The following is a 17,110-nucleotide window of genomic DNA, read 5'->3' as shown; positions in this document are numbered from 1 at the left end:
AATTTCACATTTTCATATTCTAATACTAATAAATTTTCTAATTCTTACCCCCCTCCCCCCTCGTTTTTTTGGACTAAATAGCTTATTTCAAAAAAAAAAACCCAAAAAAACCCAAAAAAAACAGCAATAATGGTTGGGGAACCTAATCATATTGCATTTCAAAATGTATCTTTCATATATTAGAACATGACTTTTCCCAAACGATTTGATAAGAAAACCGTCATCCACATGCAAATTTTCTGACATTACGGATGCCCAAGAAAGATGAAGCTTTTTGGATATTGGAGTAAGAAGGGTTTTTTTTTTAAATCCAGATTTTAAACCTAATTTAAGTGCCATGCCCATATTTTTTTTTCATGAAGCAACATTTATTTGGAATTTAATTCAACATTGCAATTGCACAACTATTTCTTCATATGGCAGAAAAATAAAATTACTGAGGGCATGAACACAGAGTTTAGTCGACACTGGAAAAAAAAAAACAAACAAAAAATACAACAAACTTTCCAAAAAAAAACAAAAAAACTGAAGGGCTACACACTGTATATAACTACAGCATGTATTTATGGATTGGTTATGTATGAAAGGTGAATCTTCCAAATACTAAAATACACTATTGCTACATACCAAGCTCTATGGGTCAATGACCAGCCGTTGTTATGTGTTAAAATTATATTTTATGATGCAGCAGCCCAGCTCTGATACGTACTTTACACGTTGCATTTTATTCGCTTATACTTAGAGGTTAACCTGCGTCGGGGGAGAGGGAGGAAGTAGGGGGGGGGGGGGGCAGTAAGCTGTGTTGATTTCTCTCAGTATCACATCACTTGTTTGTACAAGTACATTCCCAATTTGGTTGTAATTTGATGTCCCGCCCGTATTGTCTTTTTAAAATTATTATTTCCTGGGAGGATCGGGAGTGTAGAAAAAAACAGAGAGAGAGAGAGAGAGAGAGAGAGAGAGAGAGAGAGAGAGAGAGAGAGAGAGAGAGAGAGAGAGAGAGAGAGAGAGAGAGAGAGATTCATGGACAATACGGTTTATAGCAAATGTTAGATCGACTCTCCGATAAAGCAAAGCGAAAATGATTTTGAGGTAGATAAATTAACCAAAAAAAAAAAAAAAAAAAAAAAATTTTAAAAAATAAAATGACGAACAAAAAACCAAAGCATTACAAATCAATGAGAAATAATATTATTATATACTGCCATACTAAACTATGCACGTCGGTACCAGAACATTTCCGATTTGACACACAAGAAATGGGATAACAGCAGCTGATATGATGAGTAATGACAGGCGTTAGACTCAACAAGCCATTCCAATCAATAACAATTTTTAAAAAAATAATATCCGTACATCATGAAACGTTTCGAATCATTTCAACAATACCTGTAGTTTTTTTTTTTTTCAATGCTTTAAAATTATTAAAATCTGAGTAAAATACAACTATTCTCACCCAATGTTGATTTCAATCAAATGTCAAAATAACCCCCCCCCCCCCCCCCCCCCGCTAATCGACATTATACTTCTACCGATTAAATATGACGCAGTTAGTTTGATAGTTTAATCTTTTAATTAAAGCCATTACTATGGTAATTAGTGTTCATGTCAAAATATGTACATAGATTATAATATAACAATGTCATTTGTCATTTTTTTCTTTTCACGGTATGTAACTTTACAAACTTGAAAGTTTAGGGCCATTTTTGTTCTCGTTTTAGTCTTTGTCACAGTTAAGTAAGCAGCCATGTTAAAAAAGAAAACAATTCAGATATTATTTGATTGTCTTTAAAGAAAAAAAATAATACAATCGTAGATAGTGATAAACCGAATTTATTTAATGAGAGGATGGGGTAACGCTGACTTTTAAAATAGGTCCTTTTATTATACACCCCTGCCCCTCAAATATAAAATAGTATTGTTACCTATAACATAATGATCGGTTTCATAAAGTGATGCCGAAAATCATTTTGATGTCAATCGTTATCGCTCCTACTACTCCACAATTACAATTCCTACTAATAATACTACCTCCTTATCGCCATCGTGATACTGTCAACAACCATTATCAATGTGTCATCAGGAAGACAGGGAATGTGAATAAAGCACGAGAAGAGGGTGGAAGTAAAGAGAGAAGGGGGGCAGGGGGGGAAGGATGATGACTCACCCATCCCTTTATCTCCCTCTCACCCTCGGACGTGTATCGCCGAGAGAGGGAAAGAAGAGGGGTGGGAGGAGGTGACGATTGAGTATGAGTGAGTGGGTCAAAAATGTAAAAATGAGGGGTGAATAGTTCGCCCATGAATAATGAATATTTCTATTAAATTCAAATGCTGTTCAGTCAATAGTGAAGGATGCTTGCCTCACGATAGTAACAAACAATTCACCTATTGAATAAGGAACACGGTATAATAGTTATTTAAATTACTAGCCTCATATTTATTCAAATAACTAAAGCACAGCTATGACTTTTTAATTGAGCTTGTCTAAAATAATTATTTCATATTAATATATTCTTCTATCGCACATTTTAAATGGATGAAAAAAAAAAATCACAAACAAAAACATTAAAAGTCATTCTAAATATCGCCAGGAAGAAGAATAAAAAGTTGAAAAAAAAGGAGGTGGGGGGGGGGGGGGGGGATTTAATCTTTCAGAATCAGCATTAACTTTCAGAGTAAAATATATTGGTCTAAATCCAGAACAAAAAGGTCCCGTGTGAAAGGGGCAAAGAGACATCATATGATACATGGCATTTAGGAAAGATAGGGGGAGGGGCGTGGGGTGTCGGAACCTAGACAGCAAAAATGGGCTGCAAGGGATGGAAGAGGGGGGGGGGGGGGGGGAGATATGATACATGATACGTTTATGTTTTTTGTTTTTAAGGGTTTTACGGCGCTTGCAACACATTAAGGTTATATCAGCGCCAGTAAAAAGGAAGAAAATGGGATAGTAAAAAGATTTAGAATTACAAATACAGCACACAAGAAAAAGTAAGACAAAGGGGAATTGAGAACAAATAGGTATCAGATGTAGATTCCAAGAGCATACCATCAATGTACTTAGTCTGATATCACCTATAAGTCTCACCCAGGCACAAGCACAAGATCCAACAAAGAGGAATACACTCAAATGCTTACATTTCATTATACATTAAAAATAACAAATTTAATAACACATAACAAAGAGATGATTTACAAGGAAAAAAAATATCATCTCCCAAAACAATAACTATGCATTTGATTGTTTCCCTCTCATCCAGGACTCCGGCCAGGGCCAGGACAAAACCAAGTAATCTCATGCCAAGACAAAGACAGAAAGCATGTTGGAAAACAGACATAAGGGGATAGAAGACACAGTATGTAACCCCCTGCCCACTATGGGAGGTCAGGATCCCCACCCAGATACATGATACAACACCCCACAATTATTGTCTTGACGCTAGCAAATTAAATAGGTGCGCAACATAATAACAGCGCTAAGGTATTATTCTTGAAATAAGTGTTACGTTAATATTATTACGTATCATAATTCGATTAAAGCTGTAATCCAATGATATTATCTCACTCTTATTAACATCCAAACATCCTTTCTTTATACACGATAGTTTATATTGCAATACATACACAACGTCCTCGAGAAAAAAAAATAAATTAAACAAACCCCAAAAAAAAAAACCCTAACTAAATCCGCGGCCATGAACATGATAAAAATTCTGATGATGTGACAATTCACACACACACAAAAATGACACAGCAAAATGCGGGGTTGCCAATTCATGGGGCAAAAATTTACTGAACTTTTACGCAAACACATATTTACGGACCCCCCTTTCTGAGTGCTGAACTCCAGTAAAAAGACTATGTATTTACTTTTCTTTTCAGTTTAGCAGGTGATAGGAATATATACTGAGGATTTATATAACATACTGAATTCCGTAAATTATACGAAAAATTGGCAACCTTGATAATGCTAATAATAATGGGATTGGAAGATGACATCCCAGCTGATTACAGTCTTAAAAAAAAAGAAATCCTTAATAAAGGCGATGATGACTTTTGCATTTTTTAAATTTGTTTTGCTTTAATGATTCAATATAATTATATATCAATTACTTGACCATTCAAATTATGCCACATCTCTATTGTACCAGATTCATTCTTCTATGGCGGTTTTATTTTTCAACTTTTCTGGTTGCCTTTATAATGTACTCGAAAAGAGGACGGTATGCGTGAAAGTAATAACCAACAAGAGGCAGACCAGAATCCCAATCCCAGTAATTGAAAATATCATTTCAATTCACATACAAACAGAATTATTACTACTACACTGCCGTACTATAAACAACTCACCCCCCCCCCCCCCCCCCCCCCCCAAAAAAAAAAACAAAAAAAAACAACAAAAATACAAAAACAAAAACAAACAAATGCACGTATTAAAAATTTTAACCAGAAAACTCGTCATTTAAATACTGATCAATTAAAACGACCCAAATCTTGTCCAAAATTATCAACCCGACGGAAGTCCTAGGTTTGACTAGATGTGGGTCGTTTAAATCGATCTATATTTGATGGACGAGTTTTCTGTCCAAATTTTTAAACACAAAGTTTTTCGGGTTTTTTCCAGGCTACGGCAGTTAACTGGTAAAATACTCTACACATGACGTCCCTCCCCTCTTATTTTGTTAATTTGTTCTACTTAAAGCAACAGGAGGACCTCATAATGTTGAGGCAATGAGATTATCATTTATTCACTCTCTGACTATGATGATCAGGGGGCTGACACGAGAGGCAAACACATTCATTCCCTCAGCGATATTGCAAGAATGATAATCAAATCAAATCCATCACAACTGCATAGTGATATTATTACAAAGGAAATGAGGGAGCAACTCGCACCCCTCTTGAAACATTTTGGTATTTCATCAGGTCGTCATAGTCATTACATTATGTATCGTATTGTAGCTTTTTGAGTAAAGTGAAAATTAAAAAAAAAAAAAAAAAAACACATCAAGATAATGCAATCCATCCATCTCCATGCGTCCAGTCTGAATCTCCAGTTAGTATTAAATTAACTCCAGGAAAATAGAAAAATACAATAAAATCCGATATTTCTCTTTGTGAAAATGTTATCAAGACCCAACAATATTGAACTCCGTTTATTTCATTTATAGCAACGAACTATGCTTTGTTCTGTTGGTTTGTTTTGCTTTAGGAATAATCCCATATATCATTAATAGTCAATAGTACTGGCCCTTCCTTCTAATTTGACTCCGGATTCTATAACTCCATGAATACAAATTACAAAGAATGACATGAAAGAAATGAATCAGTCGAAGGGTACATGTATAATCCAAAAAGGAAGGGCAGTATGTATCCAATAGAAACTTGCCATTCATCCTTTACGATCCATCCTCCTTTATTTTACATTAAAGCATTTTCATTCCATGTAATATGGGTGCCCCACAGGATGAATAAAAAGATCTGCTCACACACAGAAATCCAATAGAATGAATTCATCAAAGTACTGCATTTGTATACAGGCATTATTTGATGCAGACAACACTCTGGCTTTCACTGAGCAATGTCAATGCATCGCACGTCACCACCACTAACCATCATCTTTAATATTTTCGTCTCACTGTTACATCCAACTGCCCATAAAAGCAGCTTGTCTTACATTATATCATCCCATTTCTGGCAGACAATCCAATGTAAATTCGAAAACACATTCATGTCATCACTCAGAAATCTCTTGTTTCTCAAATAACTGATGGCTAATGACATCCAAAAGTTTTCAATTTTTTAAAATCTTTCCTTTGGATATATTGTCCTCCTTCATAATTACACCATCTCTTTGAGAACGAATGAAATCTTTTCACCTTTCTCAATTTTCCAAATACCAAATCATTTACGCTTTCAACTACATCATTGTCTGTTGGCTTAATACTCCAGAGATACAGTGTTGACTAAATTGTCACCCTTAAACAACAGACTCATTATTTTTGTTTCCAAGTAATCTCCTAGTTGAGAAATTCTTCCATGAGTCAAAAGTCTTGCCAGTCCAGATCCAAACACCTGAGGTAATCCCAACAATGACCATCATCAGGTATTTGATCATGAATACGTTGAAGTCAGGCCAGGGCTTGGACGTCAAGGTTGGGCAGTTGGACCTGTATTCTCCGCTGTGGCACCACCTGTCCCACCACGTCATCATCCACCTGTCACGGAACGCTTGTTCATAAAAATAGCATGCAATGACAATAGTGGCAGGAACAGTGTAGAGAACAGAGAAAATTCCGATTCGAACCATTAACTTCTCTAGCTTATCGGTTTTTGTACCGTCACTTTTCATTATGGTTCTGATTTTGAAAAGAGAGACGAATCCAGCAAGAAGGAAAGAGGTTCCAATGATGAGATATACAACAAGGGGAGCGAGGACAAATCCACGAAGAGCATCCACGTCAAAAATTCCTGTGAAGCAGACACCACTGAGAATATCTCCGTCAACTTGCCCAACTGCCAAAACAGCAATTGTTTTCATGGCTGGCACAGCCCATGCAGCCAAGTGGAAGTATTGAGAGTTGGCTTCAATGGCTTCATGACCCCATTTCATTCCAGCTGCCAAGAACCAAGTCAAGGTCAGAATTACCCACCAAATTGAGCTCGCCATGCTGAAAAAGTAAAGCATCATGAAGAGAATTGTGCATCCTTCCTTCTTTGTACCTTGAGTTATCATAGGTTCCATGTCCTTTTGCTGTGTTCCATCATTGGGTGCTTCAAATGGGTCTGTACAGGAAACCTTTTCTCTCAAGACGAATCCAACTACATAGGCAAGAGCCACCATGAAATAGCAGCCAGACAAAAAGATGATTGGTCTTTCAGGATATCGAAATCTCTGCATGTCAATGAGAAAAGTGAGAACAGTGAAGAGAGTTGAAGCCAGACAAATGCATGACCAAATACCGATCCACCAACGGGCAAAAGATTTTTCACCATTGTCAAAGAACAGATTCAATTTGCCTTCGCAAGGAACGCCACATTCATTTTTGAGCTCATCACCTACTTTGATCTTATAACCGTGGCCTTTGGATACTTTGAGTGGCCCAGGACAGACAAACCTTAGGCCTGTGTCTTTTGGTGATTTCTTGTCCAAAGGAGGAGTGGGCTCTGAAAAGAAATGTTAAAAAATAGACATTAGCACAAAAATTACCAAAGTAACGAATACACATTTACAAAAAACAAAACAATAACAAAAAAAAATTGTTAAATTTTCACCAAATTTTTTTTTTTTTTAAATCAGAATCTCAAAAAATATTTATCAGTCAAAAGTGAATGCATAATGTCCACTTCTTATTCACTTTGAAATGTTTTAGAACTGAATCAGCAAAGTTCAATTTGATCAAAAAACCATTCTTTAATTGCAACTAACAATATTTACAACAGTTTCCCTCTTTTCGGTCAAATCTGACTCCAGAAACTTCTGTATACAAGTACAAGGCTATCCAAAAGGTCACACCTATAAAAAGTTCTGAAAAACCAAGGAAAGATTCAGTTTTCAGCAGTTTCTCTGGATTGAATTATGACATGAAAAAGAATCCGAAAACCATCTATATAAGTCCAGCATCAACAAGATAGGGGAAAAAGATTTTCAAAGGTTAAAAAATATATGGACAATGAGTTGTTTTTTTCATTTCATAATTCATCAACCAAAAGAAACTGATGAAAACGAAATCTTTCCATAGTTTTTCAAAATAACTTAGCCCTGGTGTACTTATGCGGTGAATGTTGTCACATCCTCATTTATACAGCCAAGGTCTGTAATTGAAACAACCACAGAAAATTGGAATATATTTTTTTAACGGAACACATGCCAGTTTTTCCACATAACCTAAGATATGTTTATTGAGAGCAATTAATAAATTATGGTAGGTCATATTCAACCATGACATTGAATGAATCATTTATAATTATAATCAATTCATTTTGATGTTATATATTAGTCTTTACACTTTACACATTCGGCCTCTTGGGGAAAGGCGAATCAAATGGAGTATAGATTATGATGCAAATAGTTGTTTTTGACAAGCAAAGTACTATGCTGAATCAAATTATGCAACTTGTTGTAAACTACAGTGGAACAAATCTTGTGTATTTGATTATTTAAATGGATATTTACAGGATAAGACTGTAGTGGCAGCTCTAAATGAATGAGTGGTCTTATATGGTCAGTCACTCAGTATCCTTATGTCTACATTGATAGATAAAGTAGAGAAAGAAAAGTTCCGGCCAAAATATATATATTTAAAAAAAAATAAAAATTAAATAAATAAAAAAAGAATAAATCACACACACATTGCATGGCATATGGCAGCTTGATGATCATTTTGACTAACACAAGTGTTTAGTGTTTATTAATATTAAGTATCATTATCTTGATATTATGCAACCTGTGTTTATCCTTGCTAGTAGTAGTAGGCAGAGGCAATGAGATACTACACATTAGGAAAAAAAAAAAGGCTGATATAATATAATTGAAGTCCATTAAAGTGTCAAACCACCCGTAGAATGTTGTATTAGTTGAACAAGCATGCCACATATAATAATCTCTAAGATCAAAAATCAAGTTGGTGTGGCATGTGTCTAGTATTTGTCTGAACCCACTGATGCAAATCGGAAAAAAAAACCTTGGTTTAGCTAGCAATAAACAGGTTATAAACACAAATTTATTGAAACATAAAAACCATAACGGAATTCCAAAAGCAATCCCAATGCTTACTGTCATCATCGTTTTTGAATACACGCCCCTTATATGTCAGGAACGTGATCAGGCTACTGAAACTAAAAGGTTGCCCGAGAATGATAAATCCTTTAACTATAATCACTACCGGTTTATTCAATGAATTACACAATATCCACAACCACAAACATAATAATCATAATTATATAAAAAAAGGAATAAAACCAAAAAAAAAAATTAAAAAAAAAATTTGAACGTGACAGTGACAGCACTAAAGATTGTCATCCAGGCATATCCTTTATATGCATGTACAGTTTTTAATTTTTAGCCATTATTGATCATATGAATTCTTATATTGAAAGCATTGAAAGATTATTCTAAGACTACATGGTTTAATTAGAAACACTGGCATTGGTTTGCATAACGAAATTTAGCTTGGATTTATTTTAAGTTAGAGAAAGTCTACTTGCAGCTTTTGAAAAAATGGAATAGCCCTTGTCCTTTTTTAAAAAAAACGTCCACATATTTAAAAAATAATCAAATTTTAAAAACCAAAAGGAAAATATAGATCATGTAAATCTCAACTCAAATGACATTTAAAAGAAAAAAACAAAAACAAAACACTGCCACAGTAGTTTTGACACTATCTGTAAAATCTCTTGAAATCTACAATCTCTGGCACAACAACAGAAAACGAGCATATTTCCAATGACATTGGATTTTTTTGTGCTGTAGAATAAAAAACAAAACAAAAAATATGATATCAGCATGATACAGAGGCGAATGGCGAGTCGAGACAACCAAATTTGTTGTAGACATGAGAGAACTAAGTTTCTAAGCAGCAGTGACAAAGTTATAAGTACATTGGTAAGAAGTTCTAAGTAGAAGAAAATCTAATACCTAATACAGAATTCTTGGAATGAACATATATAGCTTCAGTGGATGGAGCGAATTATGTATGAATGTTGAAAAGAGTAAATTCTGTTCTAAAAGGTTTCTCAGACAGTACTATTATCGTGATGATGATGATTATTATTATCATTATTATAATTATTACTATTATTACTACTTACTATTATTATTATTATTATTATATTATTATTATATATTATTATTATTATTATTATTATTATTATATTATTATTATTATTATTATTTATATTATTATTATATATTATATTATATTATTATTATTATTATTATTATATTATTATTATTATCATTATTATTATTATTATTATTATTAGTATTATATTACTACTTTTGTTATATATATATTATATCATTAAATAATAATTATTATTACTATTATTATGTTATATTATCACAAAACTAAAAACCATAACGCTAAGTTTAAAATGAACCTTAAAATCAGCTGAGAGGGATGGGGCCTAACTTGGTATTTAAAAAATCAGCAAAACGTACATGATGGCCAATACATTGTCCCCAAAGACCATGTCACGATTATACGGAAATCGTGTTTGTTTTAGTTTTAATGATTTTAATACTCAACCATTTAAAACTTTACAGATCTGCATTTACAAGTAAGAGAAAAAGTCAACTAATTAAATCAGCAAACAGAATCAACACTCCAAGAACAATTTATCCCTACTGTGCCACATTTGAAATCATCTCAAATTCCCATCCATCGCACAAAATCCCAACTCAGAGCTAAAGTGAGTCTTGGTGGTACTATTACCCTGGGAATATTTTTTTTTGATTAGTCAACTATTGTCTCATCTTTTGACTTCTCGACAAAGGTTAAAAGATTTAATGAGAAAAACAATAGAAATCCTATTAAAAATTATTTTTAAAATTGTGCAGTTTTTTTTTTTGTTGTTGTCGAAAAGACATCCAAATGAACATTTAATATTTATACAGCAGTTGTAAAGTTTTCATTCCCTACTTGTAACACTTCATTTCATTTCTTGTTAGTTTATTTATTATTGACAAAAACGTCTTAATCCACTCACTTTTCTGAAATTAGATTTACAACCCTTATACGGATATTGAAACAAATTAACCTCAAAAAGTTTTAATCTTAATTTCACAATGACTTAACCCTTTAACTTTAACAACAATTAGGCCTTTTATAATAATGCATACATCGCATCATGTGTTACATCGAGTTCATTATAGGCCTGATACCCAAATTCAATATAATGAGGTTGTTTCAACATGATTGGAAAGGAAAATATTTTAAGTTGGTTTGAGAGAATCTCCATTTAGAGACAATTTGGGTTATCAGATTTTTACAACAAGCATACGATCAAAGACAAATCACAAAACGATTTTTTTATTACAATTCCTAATAACTTTGCCAATGAAAGCAAAATCTTTCATTTCCTCATTCCCTTTGCGTGTGAAGCGAGTGTTCTACCGTCTGAGCCAAAGGCAAAGGAAACCCGAAATAAATCAAATTAAGATTAAAAGCAAAATCAGGAACATGATTTGTAACTGAGCAAATTGGAAAAGAGAAAAATTATTAATATTTTGGATTTACTGATAAAATAGAGAGAATTGGCAGGTCTGTGAAAGTAAAGTAAAGAATATAGAGTTAAATTATACAATTAAACGCCATGTTGACTGCGATTTGAGAAATCCGATAACCTGGAGCAAGTGCTCTACTGACTGAGCTATTGGAACCCCGAAATATATTGTTGCTACATAAAACATAAAACAAGATAAATTCCAGCTCTTGTGCATACTTCCTACTTGAACATTTACAAAATGAGTAAACCAACAAAAAATTCGTCATAGGTAAATGAAAAAAGTTCATGATAATCCAAATTCTTAAAAAATAATGCTACAACACTAACAGTTAAACTTTGTTGTTGACGACAACCATGACAAGTTAGCGATCGACTTAGCTATTATGGGAGGTAAACTGGTGATAGCCTTTTTAACTATAATAAGTTATGATTATAAGACAAATTGTATCTCTGACACTGTGACCAAATCCTATGAAATTAAAATCATTAAAAATATTTCTTCCTTTTCAATAACAATTAATTACAGATGATCTGTAAAAGTAGGCAGGTATGTCCTTGGGACAAACTGGCTACTCTTTTTTAAAATGTTAAATTTGACAAATAAGCCAAGGGGAGTTCAAAACCAGTTCACGAGAGAATCATAACAGAACAGCAATGAGAGCCATGAAAACATTGGGCAGTAACGAAATCTGTAACCAAGTAAATTGCACAAAAAAAAAAAAAGTTGGGAGGTATTCTATATATGCATCCGCCACTTAAAAACAGTAAAAATACCTAAATTTGCTCTCCTTGGATTAAAGATCTATTCTATCTACAGAATGAAACTGGGCTGGTAGCATTAATAGTAATTAGATAAACGTTGTGCCTACAATCTCTTATATTTTTGTTTGAGTTGTAACGCCCAAAGACCAGGACACAACTGGCAACTAACAATGACAGAGATTGCGGTAAAACTTTTGCTTGAACTGGATATATAACAATTAAAATAATGAAAAATCGTTGTGTTATTGGCTTGATAAAGGTAAATTTGTTTCATTTCTTTGGATATATAAAACATTCAAACTGAGAAATTATATTAAATTTATAATTAATGAAATCAATGTAAGTGGCAGAGCAAAACGGAGTTTCTCTGAATTTTACGATCTGTGGGATCAGTAAGAAAACCCAATTGGACTAATGGAGTTTTTAATTTTTTTTTTTTACTAATGTCAATCACGAGATGATAATGAAAAAGTAAGGCTTATATTATATTCTTTTACCTTAATATTTATAGAGACAGATATCATTGTATTGATGTCGTTCAAGCCATTTAATTAAAATAATTAGTATCGCAATACAATTGCCTGAGTAAATCGTTCAAGCTAACATGTAAATTACAAAACAAATCTAATTTTTTAAAAAACAGTTCATTATAAATATACTATTTCTCTCATTCATTCACTTGTTGCAGTTACCAAGATATTCACTCTTGTGATCCTAAAAAATTATTGTGCGGCTATGTGGTATGACACTCGCCTTCAGATCTAAAGTCTAAAGGATCTGGGTCGAGTCCCGCTTTGAGCGGTGCATAGTTGAGTCCTTGGAAAAGGCTCTTTACTTTACTTACATTCTTTCAATGCACTCAGGTGTAAAATGAGTACCTGGCCGTTAGCAGTTGGGAAAATTTGTAACATCGCCTAACAGGCGTCATGTCTCGTCTTACATTCTAAGGGTTGTTGCTGGCTAGGGCCCCCTTGTAAAGTGCTTTGAGCATGTGAATATTGTGCTATATAAAAGCTCAAGTTTTTCTTTTTTAAAAGTTTTAAATTAGGCTCTGTTACTGTTAGTCTGTTTGGAAACCTATAAATACTCAACCAATAGGTACGGCATCTGATCGCATGCAAACATAATGAACGGACAACTGCTAAAGACTAAAAGGTGCATGCACACAAGATAAACTAGATACTATCTTCATTTTCGCATGTTGACACCAGTGTGAACAGAATTTACTTTTGAGGGGCGAGACTCAATACTAAAGCGGGATGAGAATATTGTCAGAATTGGTCTCGATATCAAAAGTGATTATAACCAGCCTGTCCGGATGGGAAATGAATCGAGACTAACACTTATAAAGGGCTACGGCTATTCGGACTCGAATCTGAACAGTCCCCTGTGGCTATACTATTCGGACACAAATTCCAATGCGGATGTGCTATCAACAGATTTTTTGGACTCAGTCTGAATAGTCTTCTGCGGCAGTATATTATAAAAATTTTTTTTTTTTAATTATTTGATGCAAATCAAAATAACAATAATGGTATAGTAACTATCAACATGTAGACTAAACCTGCATAAAATAAGACAAAAATGATCAATTGAAAGTCCAGTGAGACATTAAAAAAGAAAAGAGTTAAAACTCTTCAAAAGTAACACAAATCATTCAAAGTAACTGTAGTCGAAAGAAAAGCGTTTCTAACAACATAAACCCTGACCCCCTCCCCCCAATGTGACTGCGCACGAGTCCGAATATCCACAAGAGACTATTTAGAGTCTAAATTCCCACTTCGCATATAAAGTGTCCGATGAGTGATCTTACTGAACTGCACTCTGGTTTCTTGGGCAATTGGTACCTTTCTATAAATCGTATACAGGCTATGCGAGTACGATTAAACTTGACTTTTAATTTTAACTTTGCTTTAGCCTCAAGACGGGGATGCTTACCTATACCTCCACTTCCACCTTGTCCACCAACATTGCCACCAGAACTTGATCCACCACCAGTATTCCCTCCGTTATTGTTATTAGGGACATATCCTCCACCCGTTTGTCCTCCGTTGTTATTATGCCCAGGGATGTATCCTCCACCAGTATGTCCTCCGTTATTGTTGTTATTATTATTGTTGTTATTATTATGATGCCCTCCACCAGTGTGCCCTCCGTTTCCACCTTTGGGTGGTTTGTGGGTTGTTTCCGTAGAATTTGGCCCCACACATAATCCTGAAGTCGGAAACTGCTGACAACGAAGTGAATCTGGCCACTGAAATCCAAATTTATTCATCAACCCTTCACAGCCAGTTTTGGCTTCCTCGCACATAGATTTACAAGGAGGAATGGCCTTATTGACAATGGTACAAATTGGCACATAAACAGCACACAAAAAGAATTTTAATATATAACTACATTCCACTTTCACAAGAGGAAAAAACTGGTGAACTTCCAACCCGGCATCCTCTTGTTTCTTATGACCGAGCAGATTAGGCATAATAGTGGTGTTGTATTGCAAATCCTTGCACAGATCAATTGTAATCTTTTCGCATTTCGGTGGGTCTTCTTTAGAAAAATCAGATTCACCAAAGTGTTGAGCTGCAGTAATGGTTACTCCAAAATTTAGAACTAACAAGGAAACAACGAACATTTTGTAGACCGTTAAAAACAGCGAAAAGCTCGATCCAGACGCCGCCATGTTGTAAAATTCTAGCCGACCATAAAACGGCAGCCGAGACAAAGGGACTTTTTCACTGACTGACGAGGATCACTATCTAAAATCAAATTGACGAATAAGGATCATAATGACCACTGTACATCCAAACCAGAATCATAATCCAATATAATATTCACAGAAGTATCATAAAATCGCGTATCAATTATGAAAAGCCAGAGTAAAACAAGCAATCTTCCTTGAACAAAACAGAATTTTTATCGCCTCCTTCGCTCACTTCACACAAACAGCTTTTCACCCCTCCTCGCCCTCCGTCCAAACGAAAGATTTTACGCATACTAAAAATAGCCCCTTCTCGGTCCGTGTAGTCAAAAACAGAGGCTGTGTTGAGGGCGATGAATGCGGTAGCTGGTGTGACAGAACCGTTCAATATTCACAGCCAAATAAATAATTTTAGAAGACTGCAACATTACCCGCCCAGCAAACAAAATTATGTGTCGCAAGTTTGCACTGGAATAAATAATAAGTAAGCACACAGGTGTTTTGTTCATACATTTCTTAATTTATTTTTTTCCTTTTCGGTACCATCTTACTCCCTTCATCTATCTAGATATTCACGAAAAGGTGAAAATGGAAGGCTTAGGAAGGAAAAACAAACCTTTCCATTGTCACATTTTTGTTAGTATTTTTACGATCCCAGGCTTCAAAAGAAAATAATTGAGCTTTTATGTAGCGAAATATCACTAAACATGCTCAACGCGCTAACAGTTTATTCTCAATATTTATGCGTACAACATGGAGTTCAAATTAAAAAAAACCTGAACAGTATGAGGAGGAGGAGGAGAAGAAAAAGGAATCCGTCTGTTTCTCTTCTTTCTCACATTAAAAGACAGCTTTTCATAACTTTTTAAACAACATTTTAAGGATTTCCGTAAAAGGGCCTTTCACTTCCTTATGGTACTCCATTTCAGCTCCAACATTTTGAATAACATATTTAAACAAATACAGGAACACAAGTTCCCCCCCCCCCTCTCTCTCTCTCTCTCTCTCTCTCTCCCCTCTATCTATCTATCTATCTATCTATCTATCTATCTATCTATCTATCTATCTATCTATCTATCTGTCTGTCTATCTATCTATCTATCTATCTATATATCTATCTATCTATCTATCTATCTATCTATCTATCTATCTATCTATCTGTCTGTCTATCTGTCTATCGATCTATCTATCTATCTATCTATCTATCTATCTATCTATCTATCTATCTATCTATCTATCTCTCTGTCTGTCTATCTATCTATCTATCTATCTATCTATCTATCTATCTATCTATCTATCTATCTATCTATCTATCTATATATCTATCTGTCTATCTATCTATCTACCTACCTATTTATCTATCTATCTATCTATCTACCTATATATCTATCTACCTATTATTGACTAGGGACCACGTTTACAGGACTTTGAGCATGTTAAAGAGGAAATTACGCAATAAAGATGCTCATATTGTTAAATAAATTACCTCCATAGCTTAAACTATGAAAACTCGAAGTAAAGTAAAATGTATCATTGAGAAATATGTATATCATTTCTTAAAATACAAAATACCTACTTAACTTTTATATTTTTGATGAGTTTAACATAAAATTTACTTTACGGTATTTGATTCACTCCAATATGATACCCGATAGAGGCTCTTAAAGGAAGAACGAAATTGACGCCATTCTGTTTTTTTAAAAATTGTTTTTAGACAGCTATGTTTTGGTGATTAGTTCTCACTAAATTACACCAATCTGACTAAAAATGTTCAAGGTTACATACAGTTTTATGTGTTGGTAAGGGTTGGCGGATGTTGTGAGTATTTTACCTAAACACATACATCAATTTGTCCAAGTATCCGCTGGCAAAATCATTTATCAAGTATCTGCGAGTCATGGTCAATAAACAAATCAATTACATAATGTGCTCAACGTGACCCACATAGTGAAAACTGTTCACAGTTTTCTAAATATCCAACATCACAATATGTCCTTTTGTTCATCTTGACCTATGTGTTTGTTGACAACTTTCATAAACAAAGCATCGTGTTTACAGCGTGTTTATAATATATATATTAAGAAATATTCAATCGTTGGACAGCAACAAAGCATGTGATCAATGACTCGATTGGACAAAAACAGGAATATAAGATTGCTTCCATTGGGTTCTCAACGACTCGGACTTCACTAAATCGAAATCCACCCGTATTGGGCATGGGTCAAAGATGTGCAATATTATTATTAGGATAATATAGCAGTGCGATTTCTCCATTCCAACGTTAACTTGGCTTACCTTGCGTCAATCTGGCAAACAGTATCCGATTGTATCAAACAAGCAGAAAACGAGGACGAAGCGAGCGCCATCGGTGTGAGAGGTTAAAAGCGTTTCGGATTTCGGACCTGGAAACGAGCCAGGG

The 17,110-nt window shown here is 34.3% G+C and overlaps 1 protein-coding gene across 1 annotated transcript; it reads right to left on the bottom strand.

Moving 5' to 3' along the window:
- Positions 1–2,411: 2,411 nt before the first annotated feature.
- On the bottom strand, positions 2,412–14,989 carry LOC144959116 (frizzled-2-like). Its single transcript, XM_078891543.1, has 2 exons — positions 13,932–14,989; positions 2,412–7,169 (listed from the first exon to the last, which is right to left on the bottom strand). Exons 1-2 carry the CDS (start codon positions 14,671–14,673, stop codon positions 5,983–5,985), a joined length of 1,929 nt encoding a protein of 642 aa, XP_078747669.1. The 5' UTR covers positions 14,674–14,989; the 3' UTR covers positions 2,412–5,982.
- Between the last annotated feature and the right edge of the window lie 2,121 nt (positions 14,990–17,110).

The sequence above is a fragment of the Berghia stephanieae genome, chromosome 13, assembly GCF_034508935.2.
Source record: "Berghia stephanieae isolate SIO BIC M18660-M18661 chromosome 13, UCSD_Bste_1.3, whole genome shotgun sequence".
Classification (NCBI taxonomy): domain Eukaryota; kingdom Metazoa; phylum Mollusca; class Gastropoda; order Nudibranchia; family Aeolidiidae; genus Berghia; species Berghia stephanieae.
This window is presented reverse-complemented; position numbering and strand designations above follow the sequence as displayed.

Excerpts from the sequence above, each read along its gene's own strand:
- LOC144959116 (XM_078891543.1), bottom strand. The coding sequence starts at position 14,673 with ATGGCGGCGTCTGGATCGAGCTTTTCGCTGTTTTTAACGGTCTACAAA. Across the intron at positions 7,170-13,931 it reads AGGTGGAAGTGGAGGTATAG|AGCCCACTCCTCCTTTGGAC; the intron begins GTAAGCATCCCC and ends ATTTCTTTTCAG.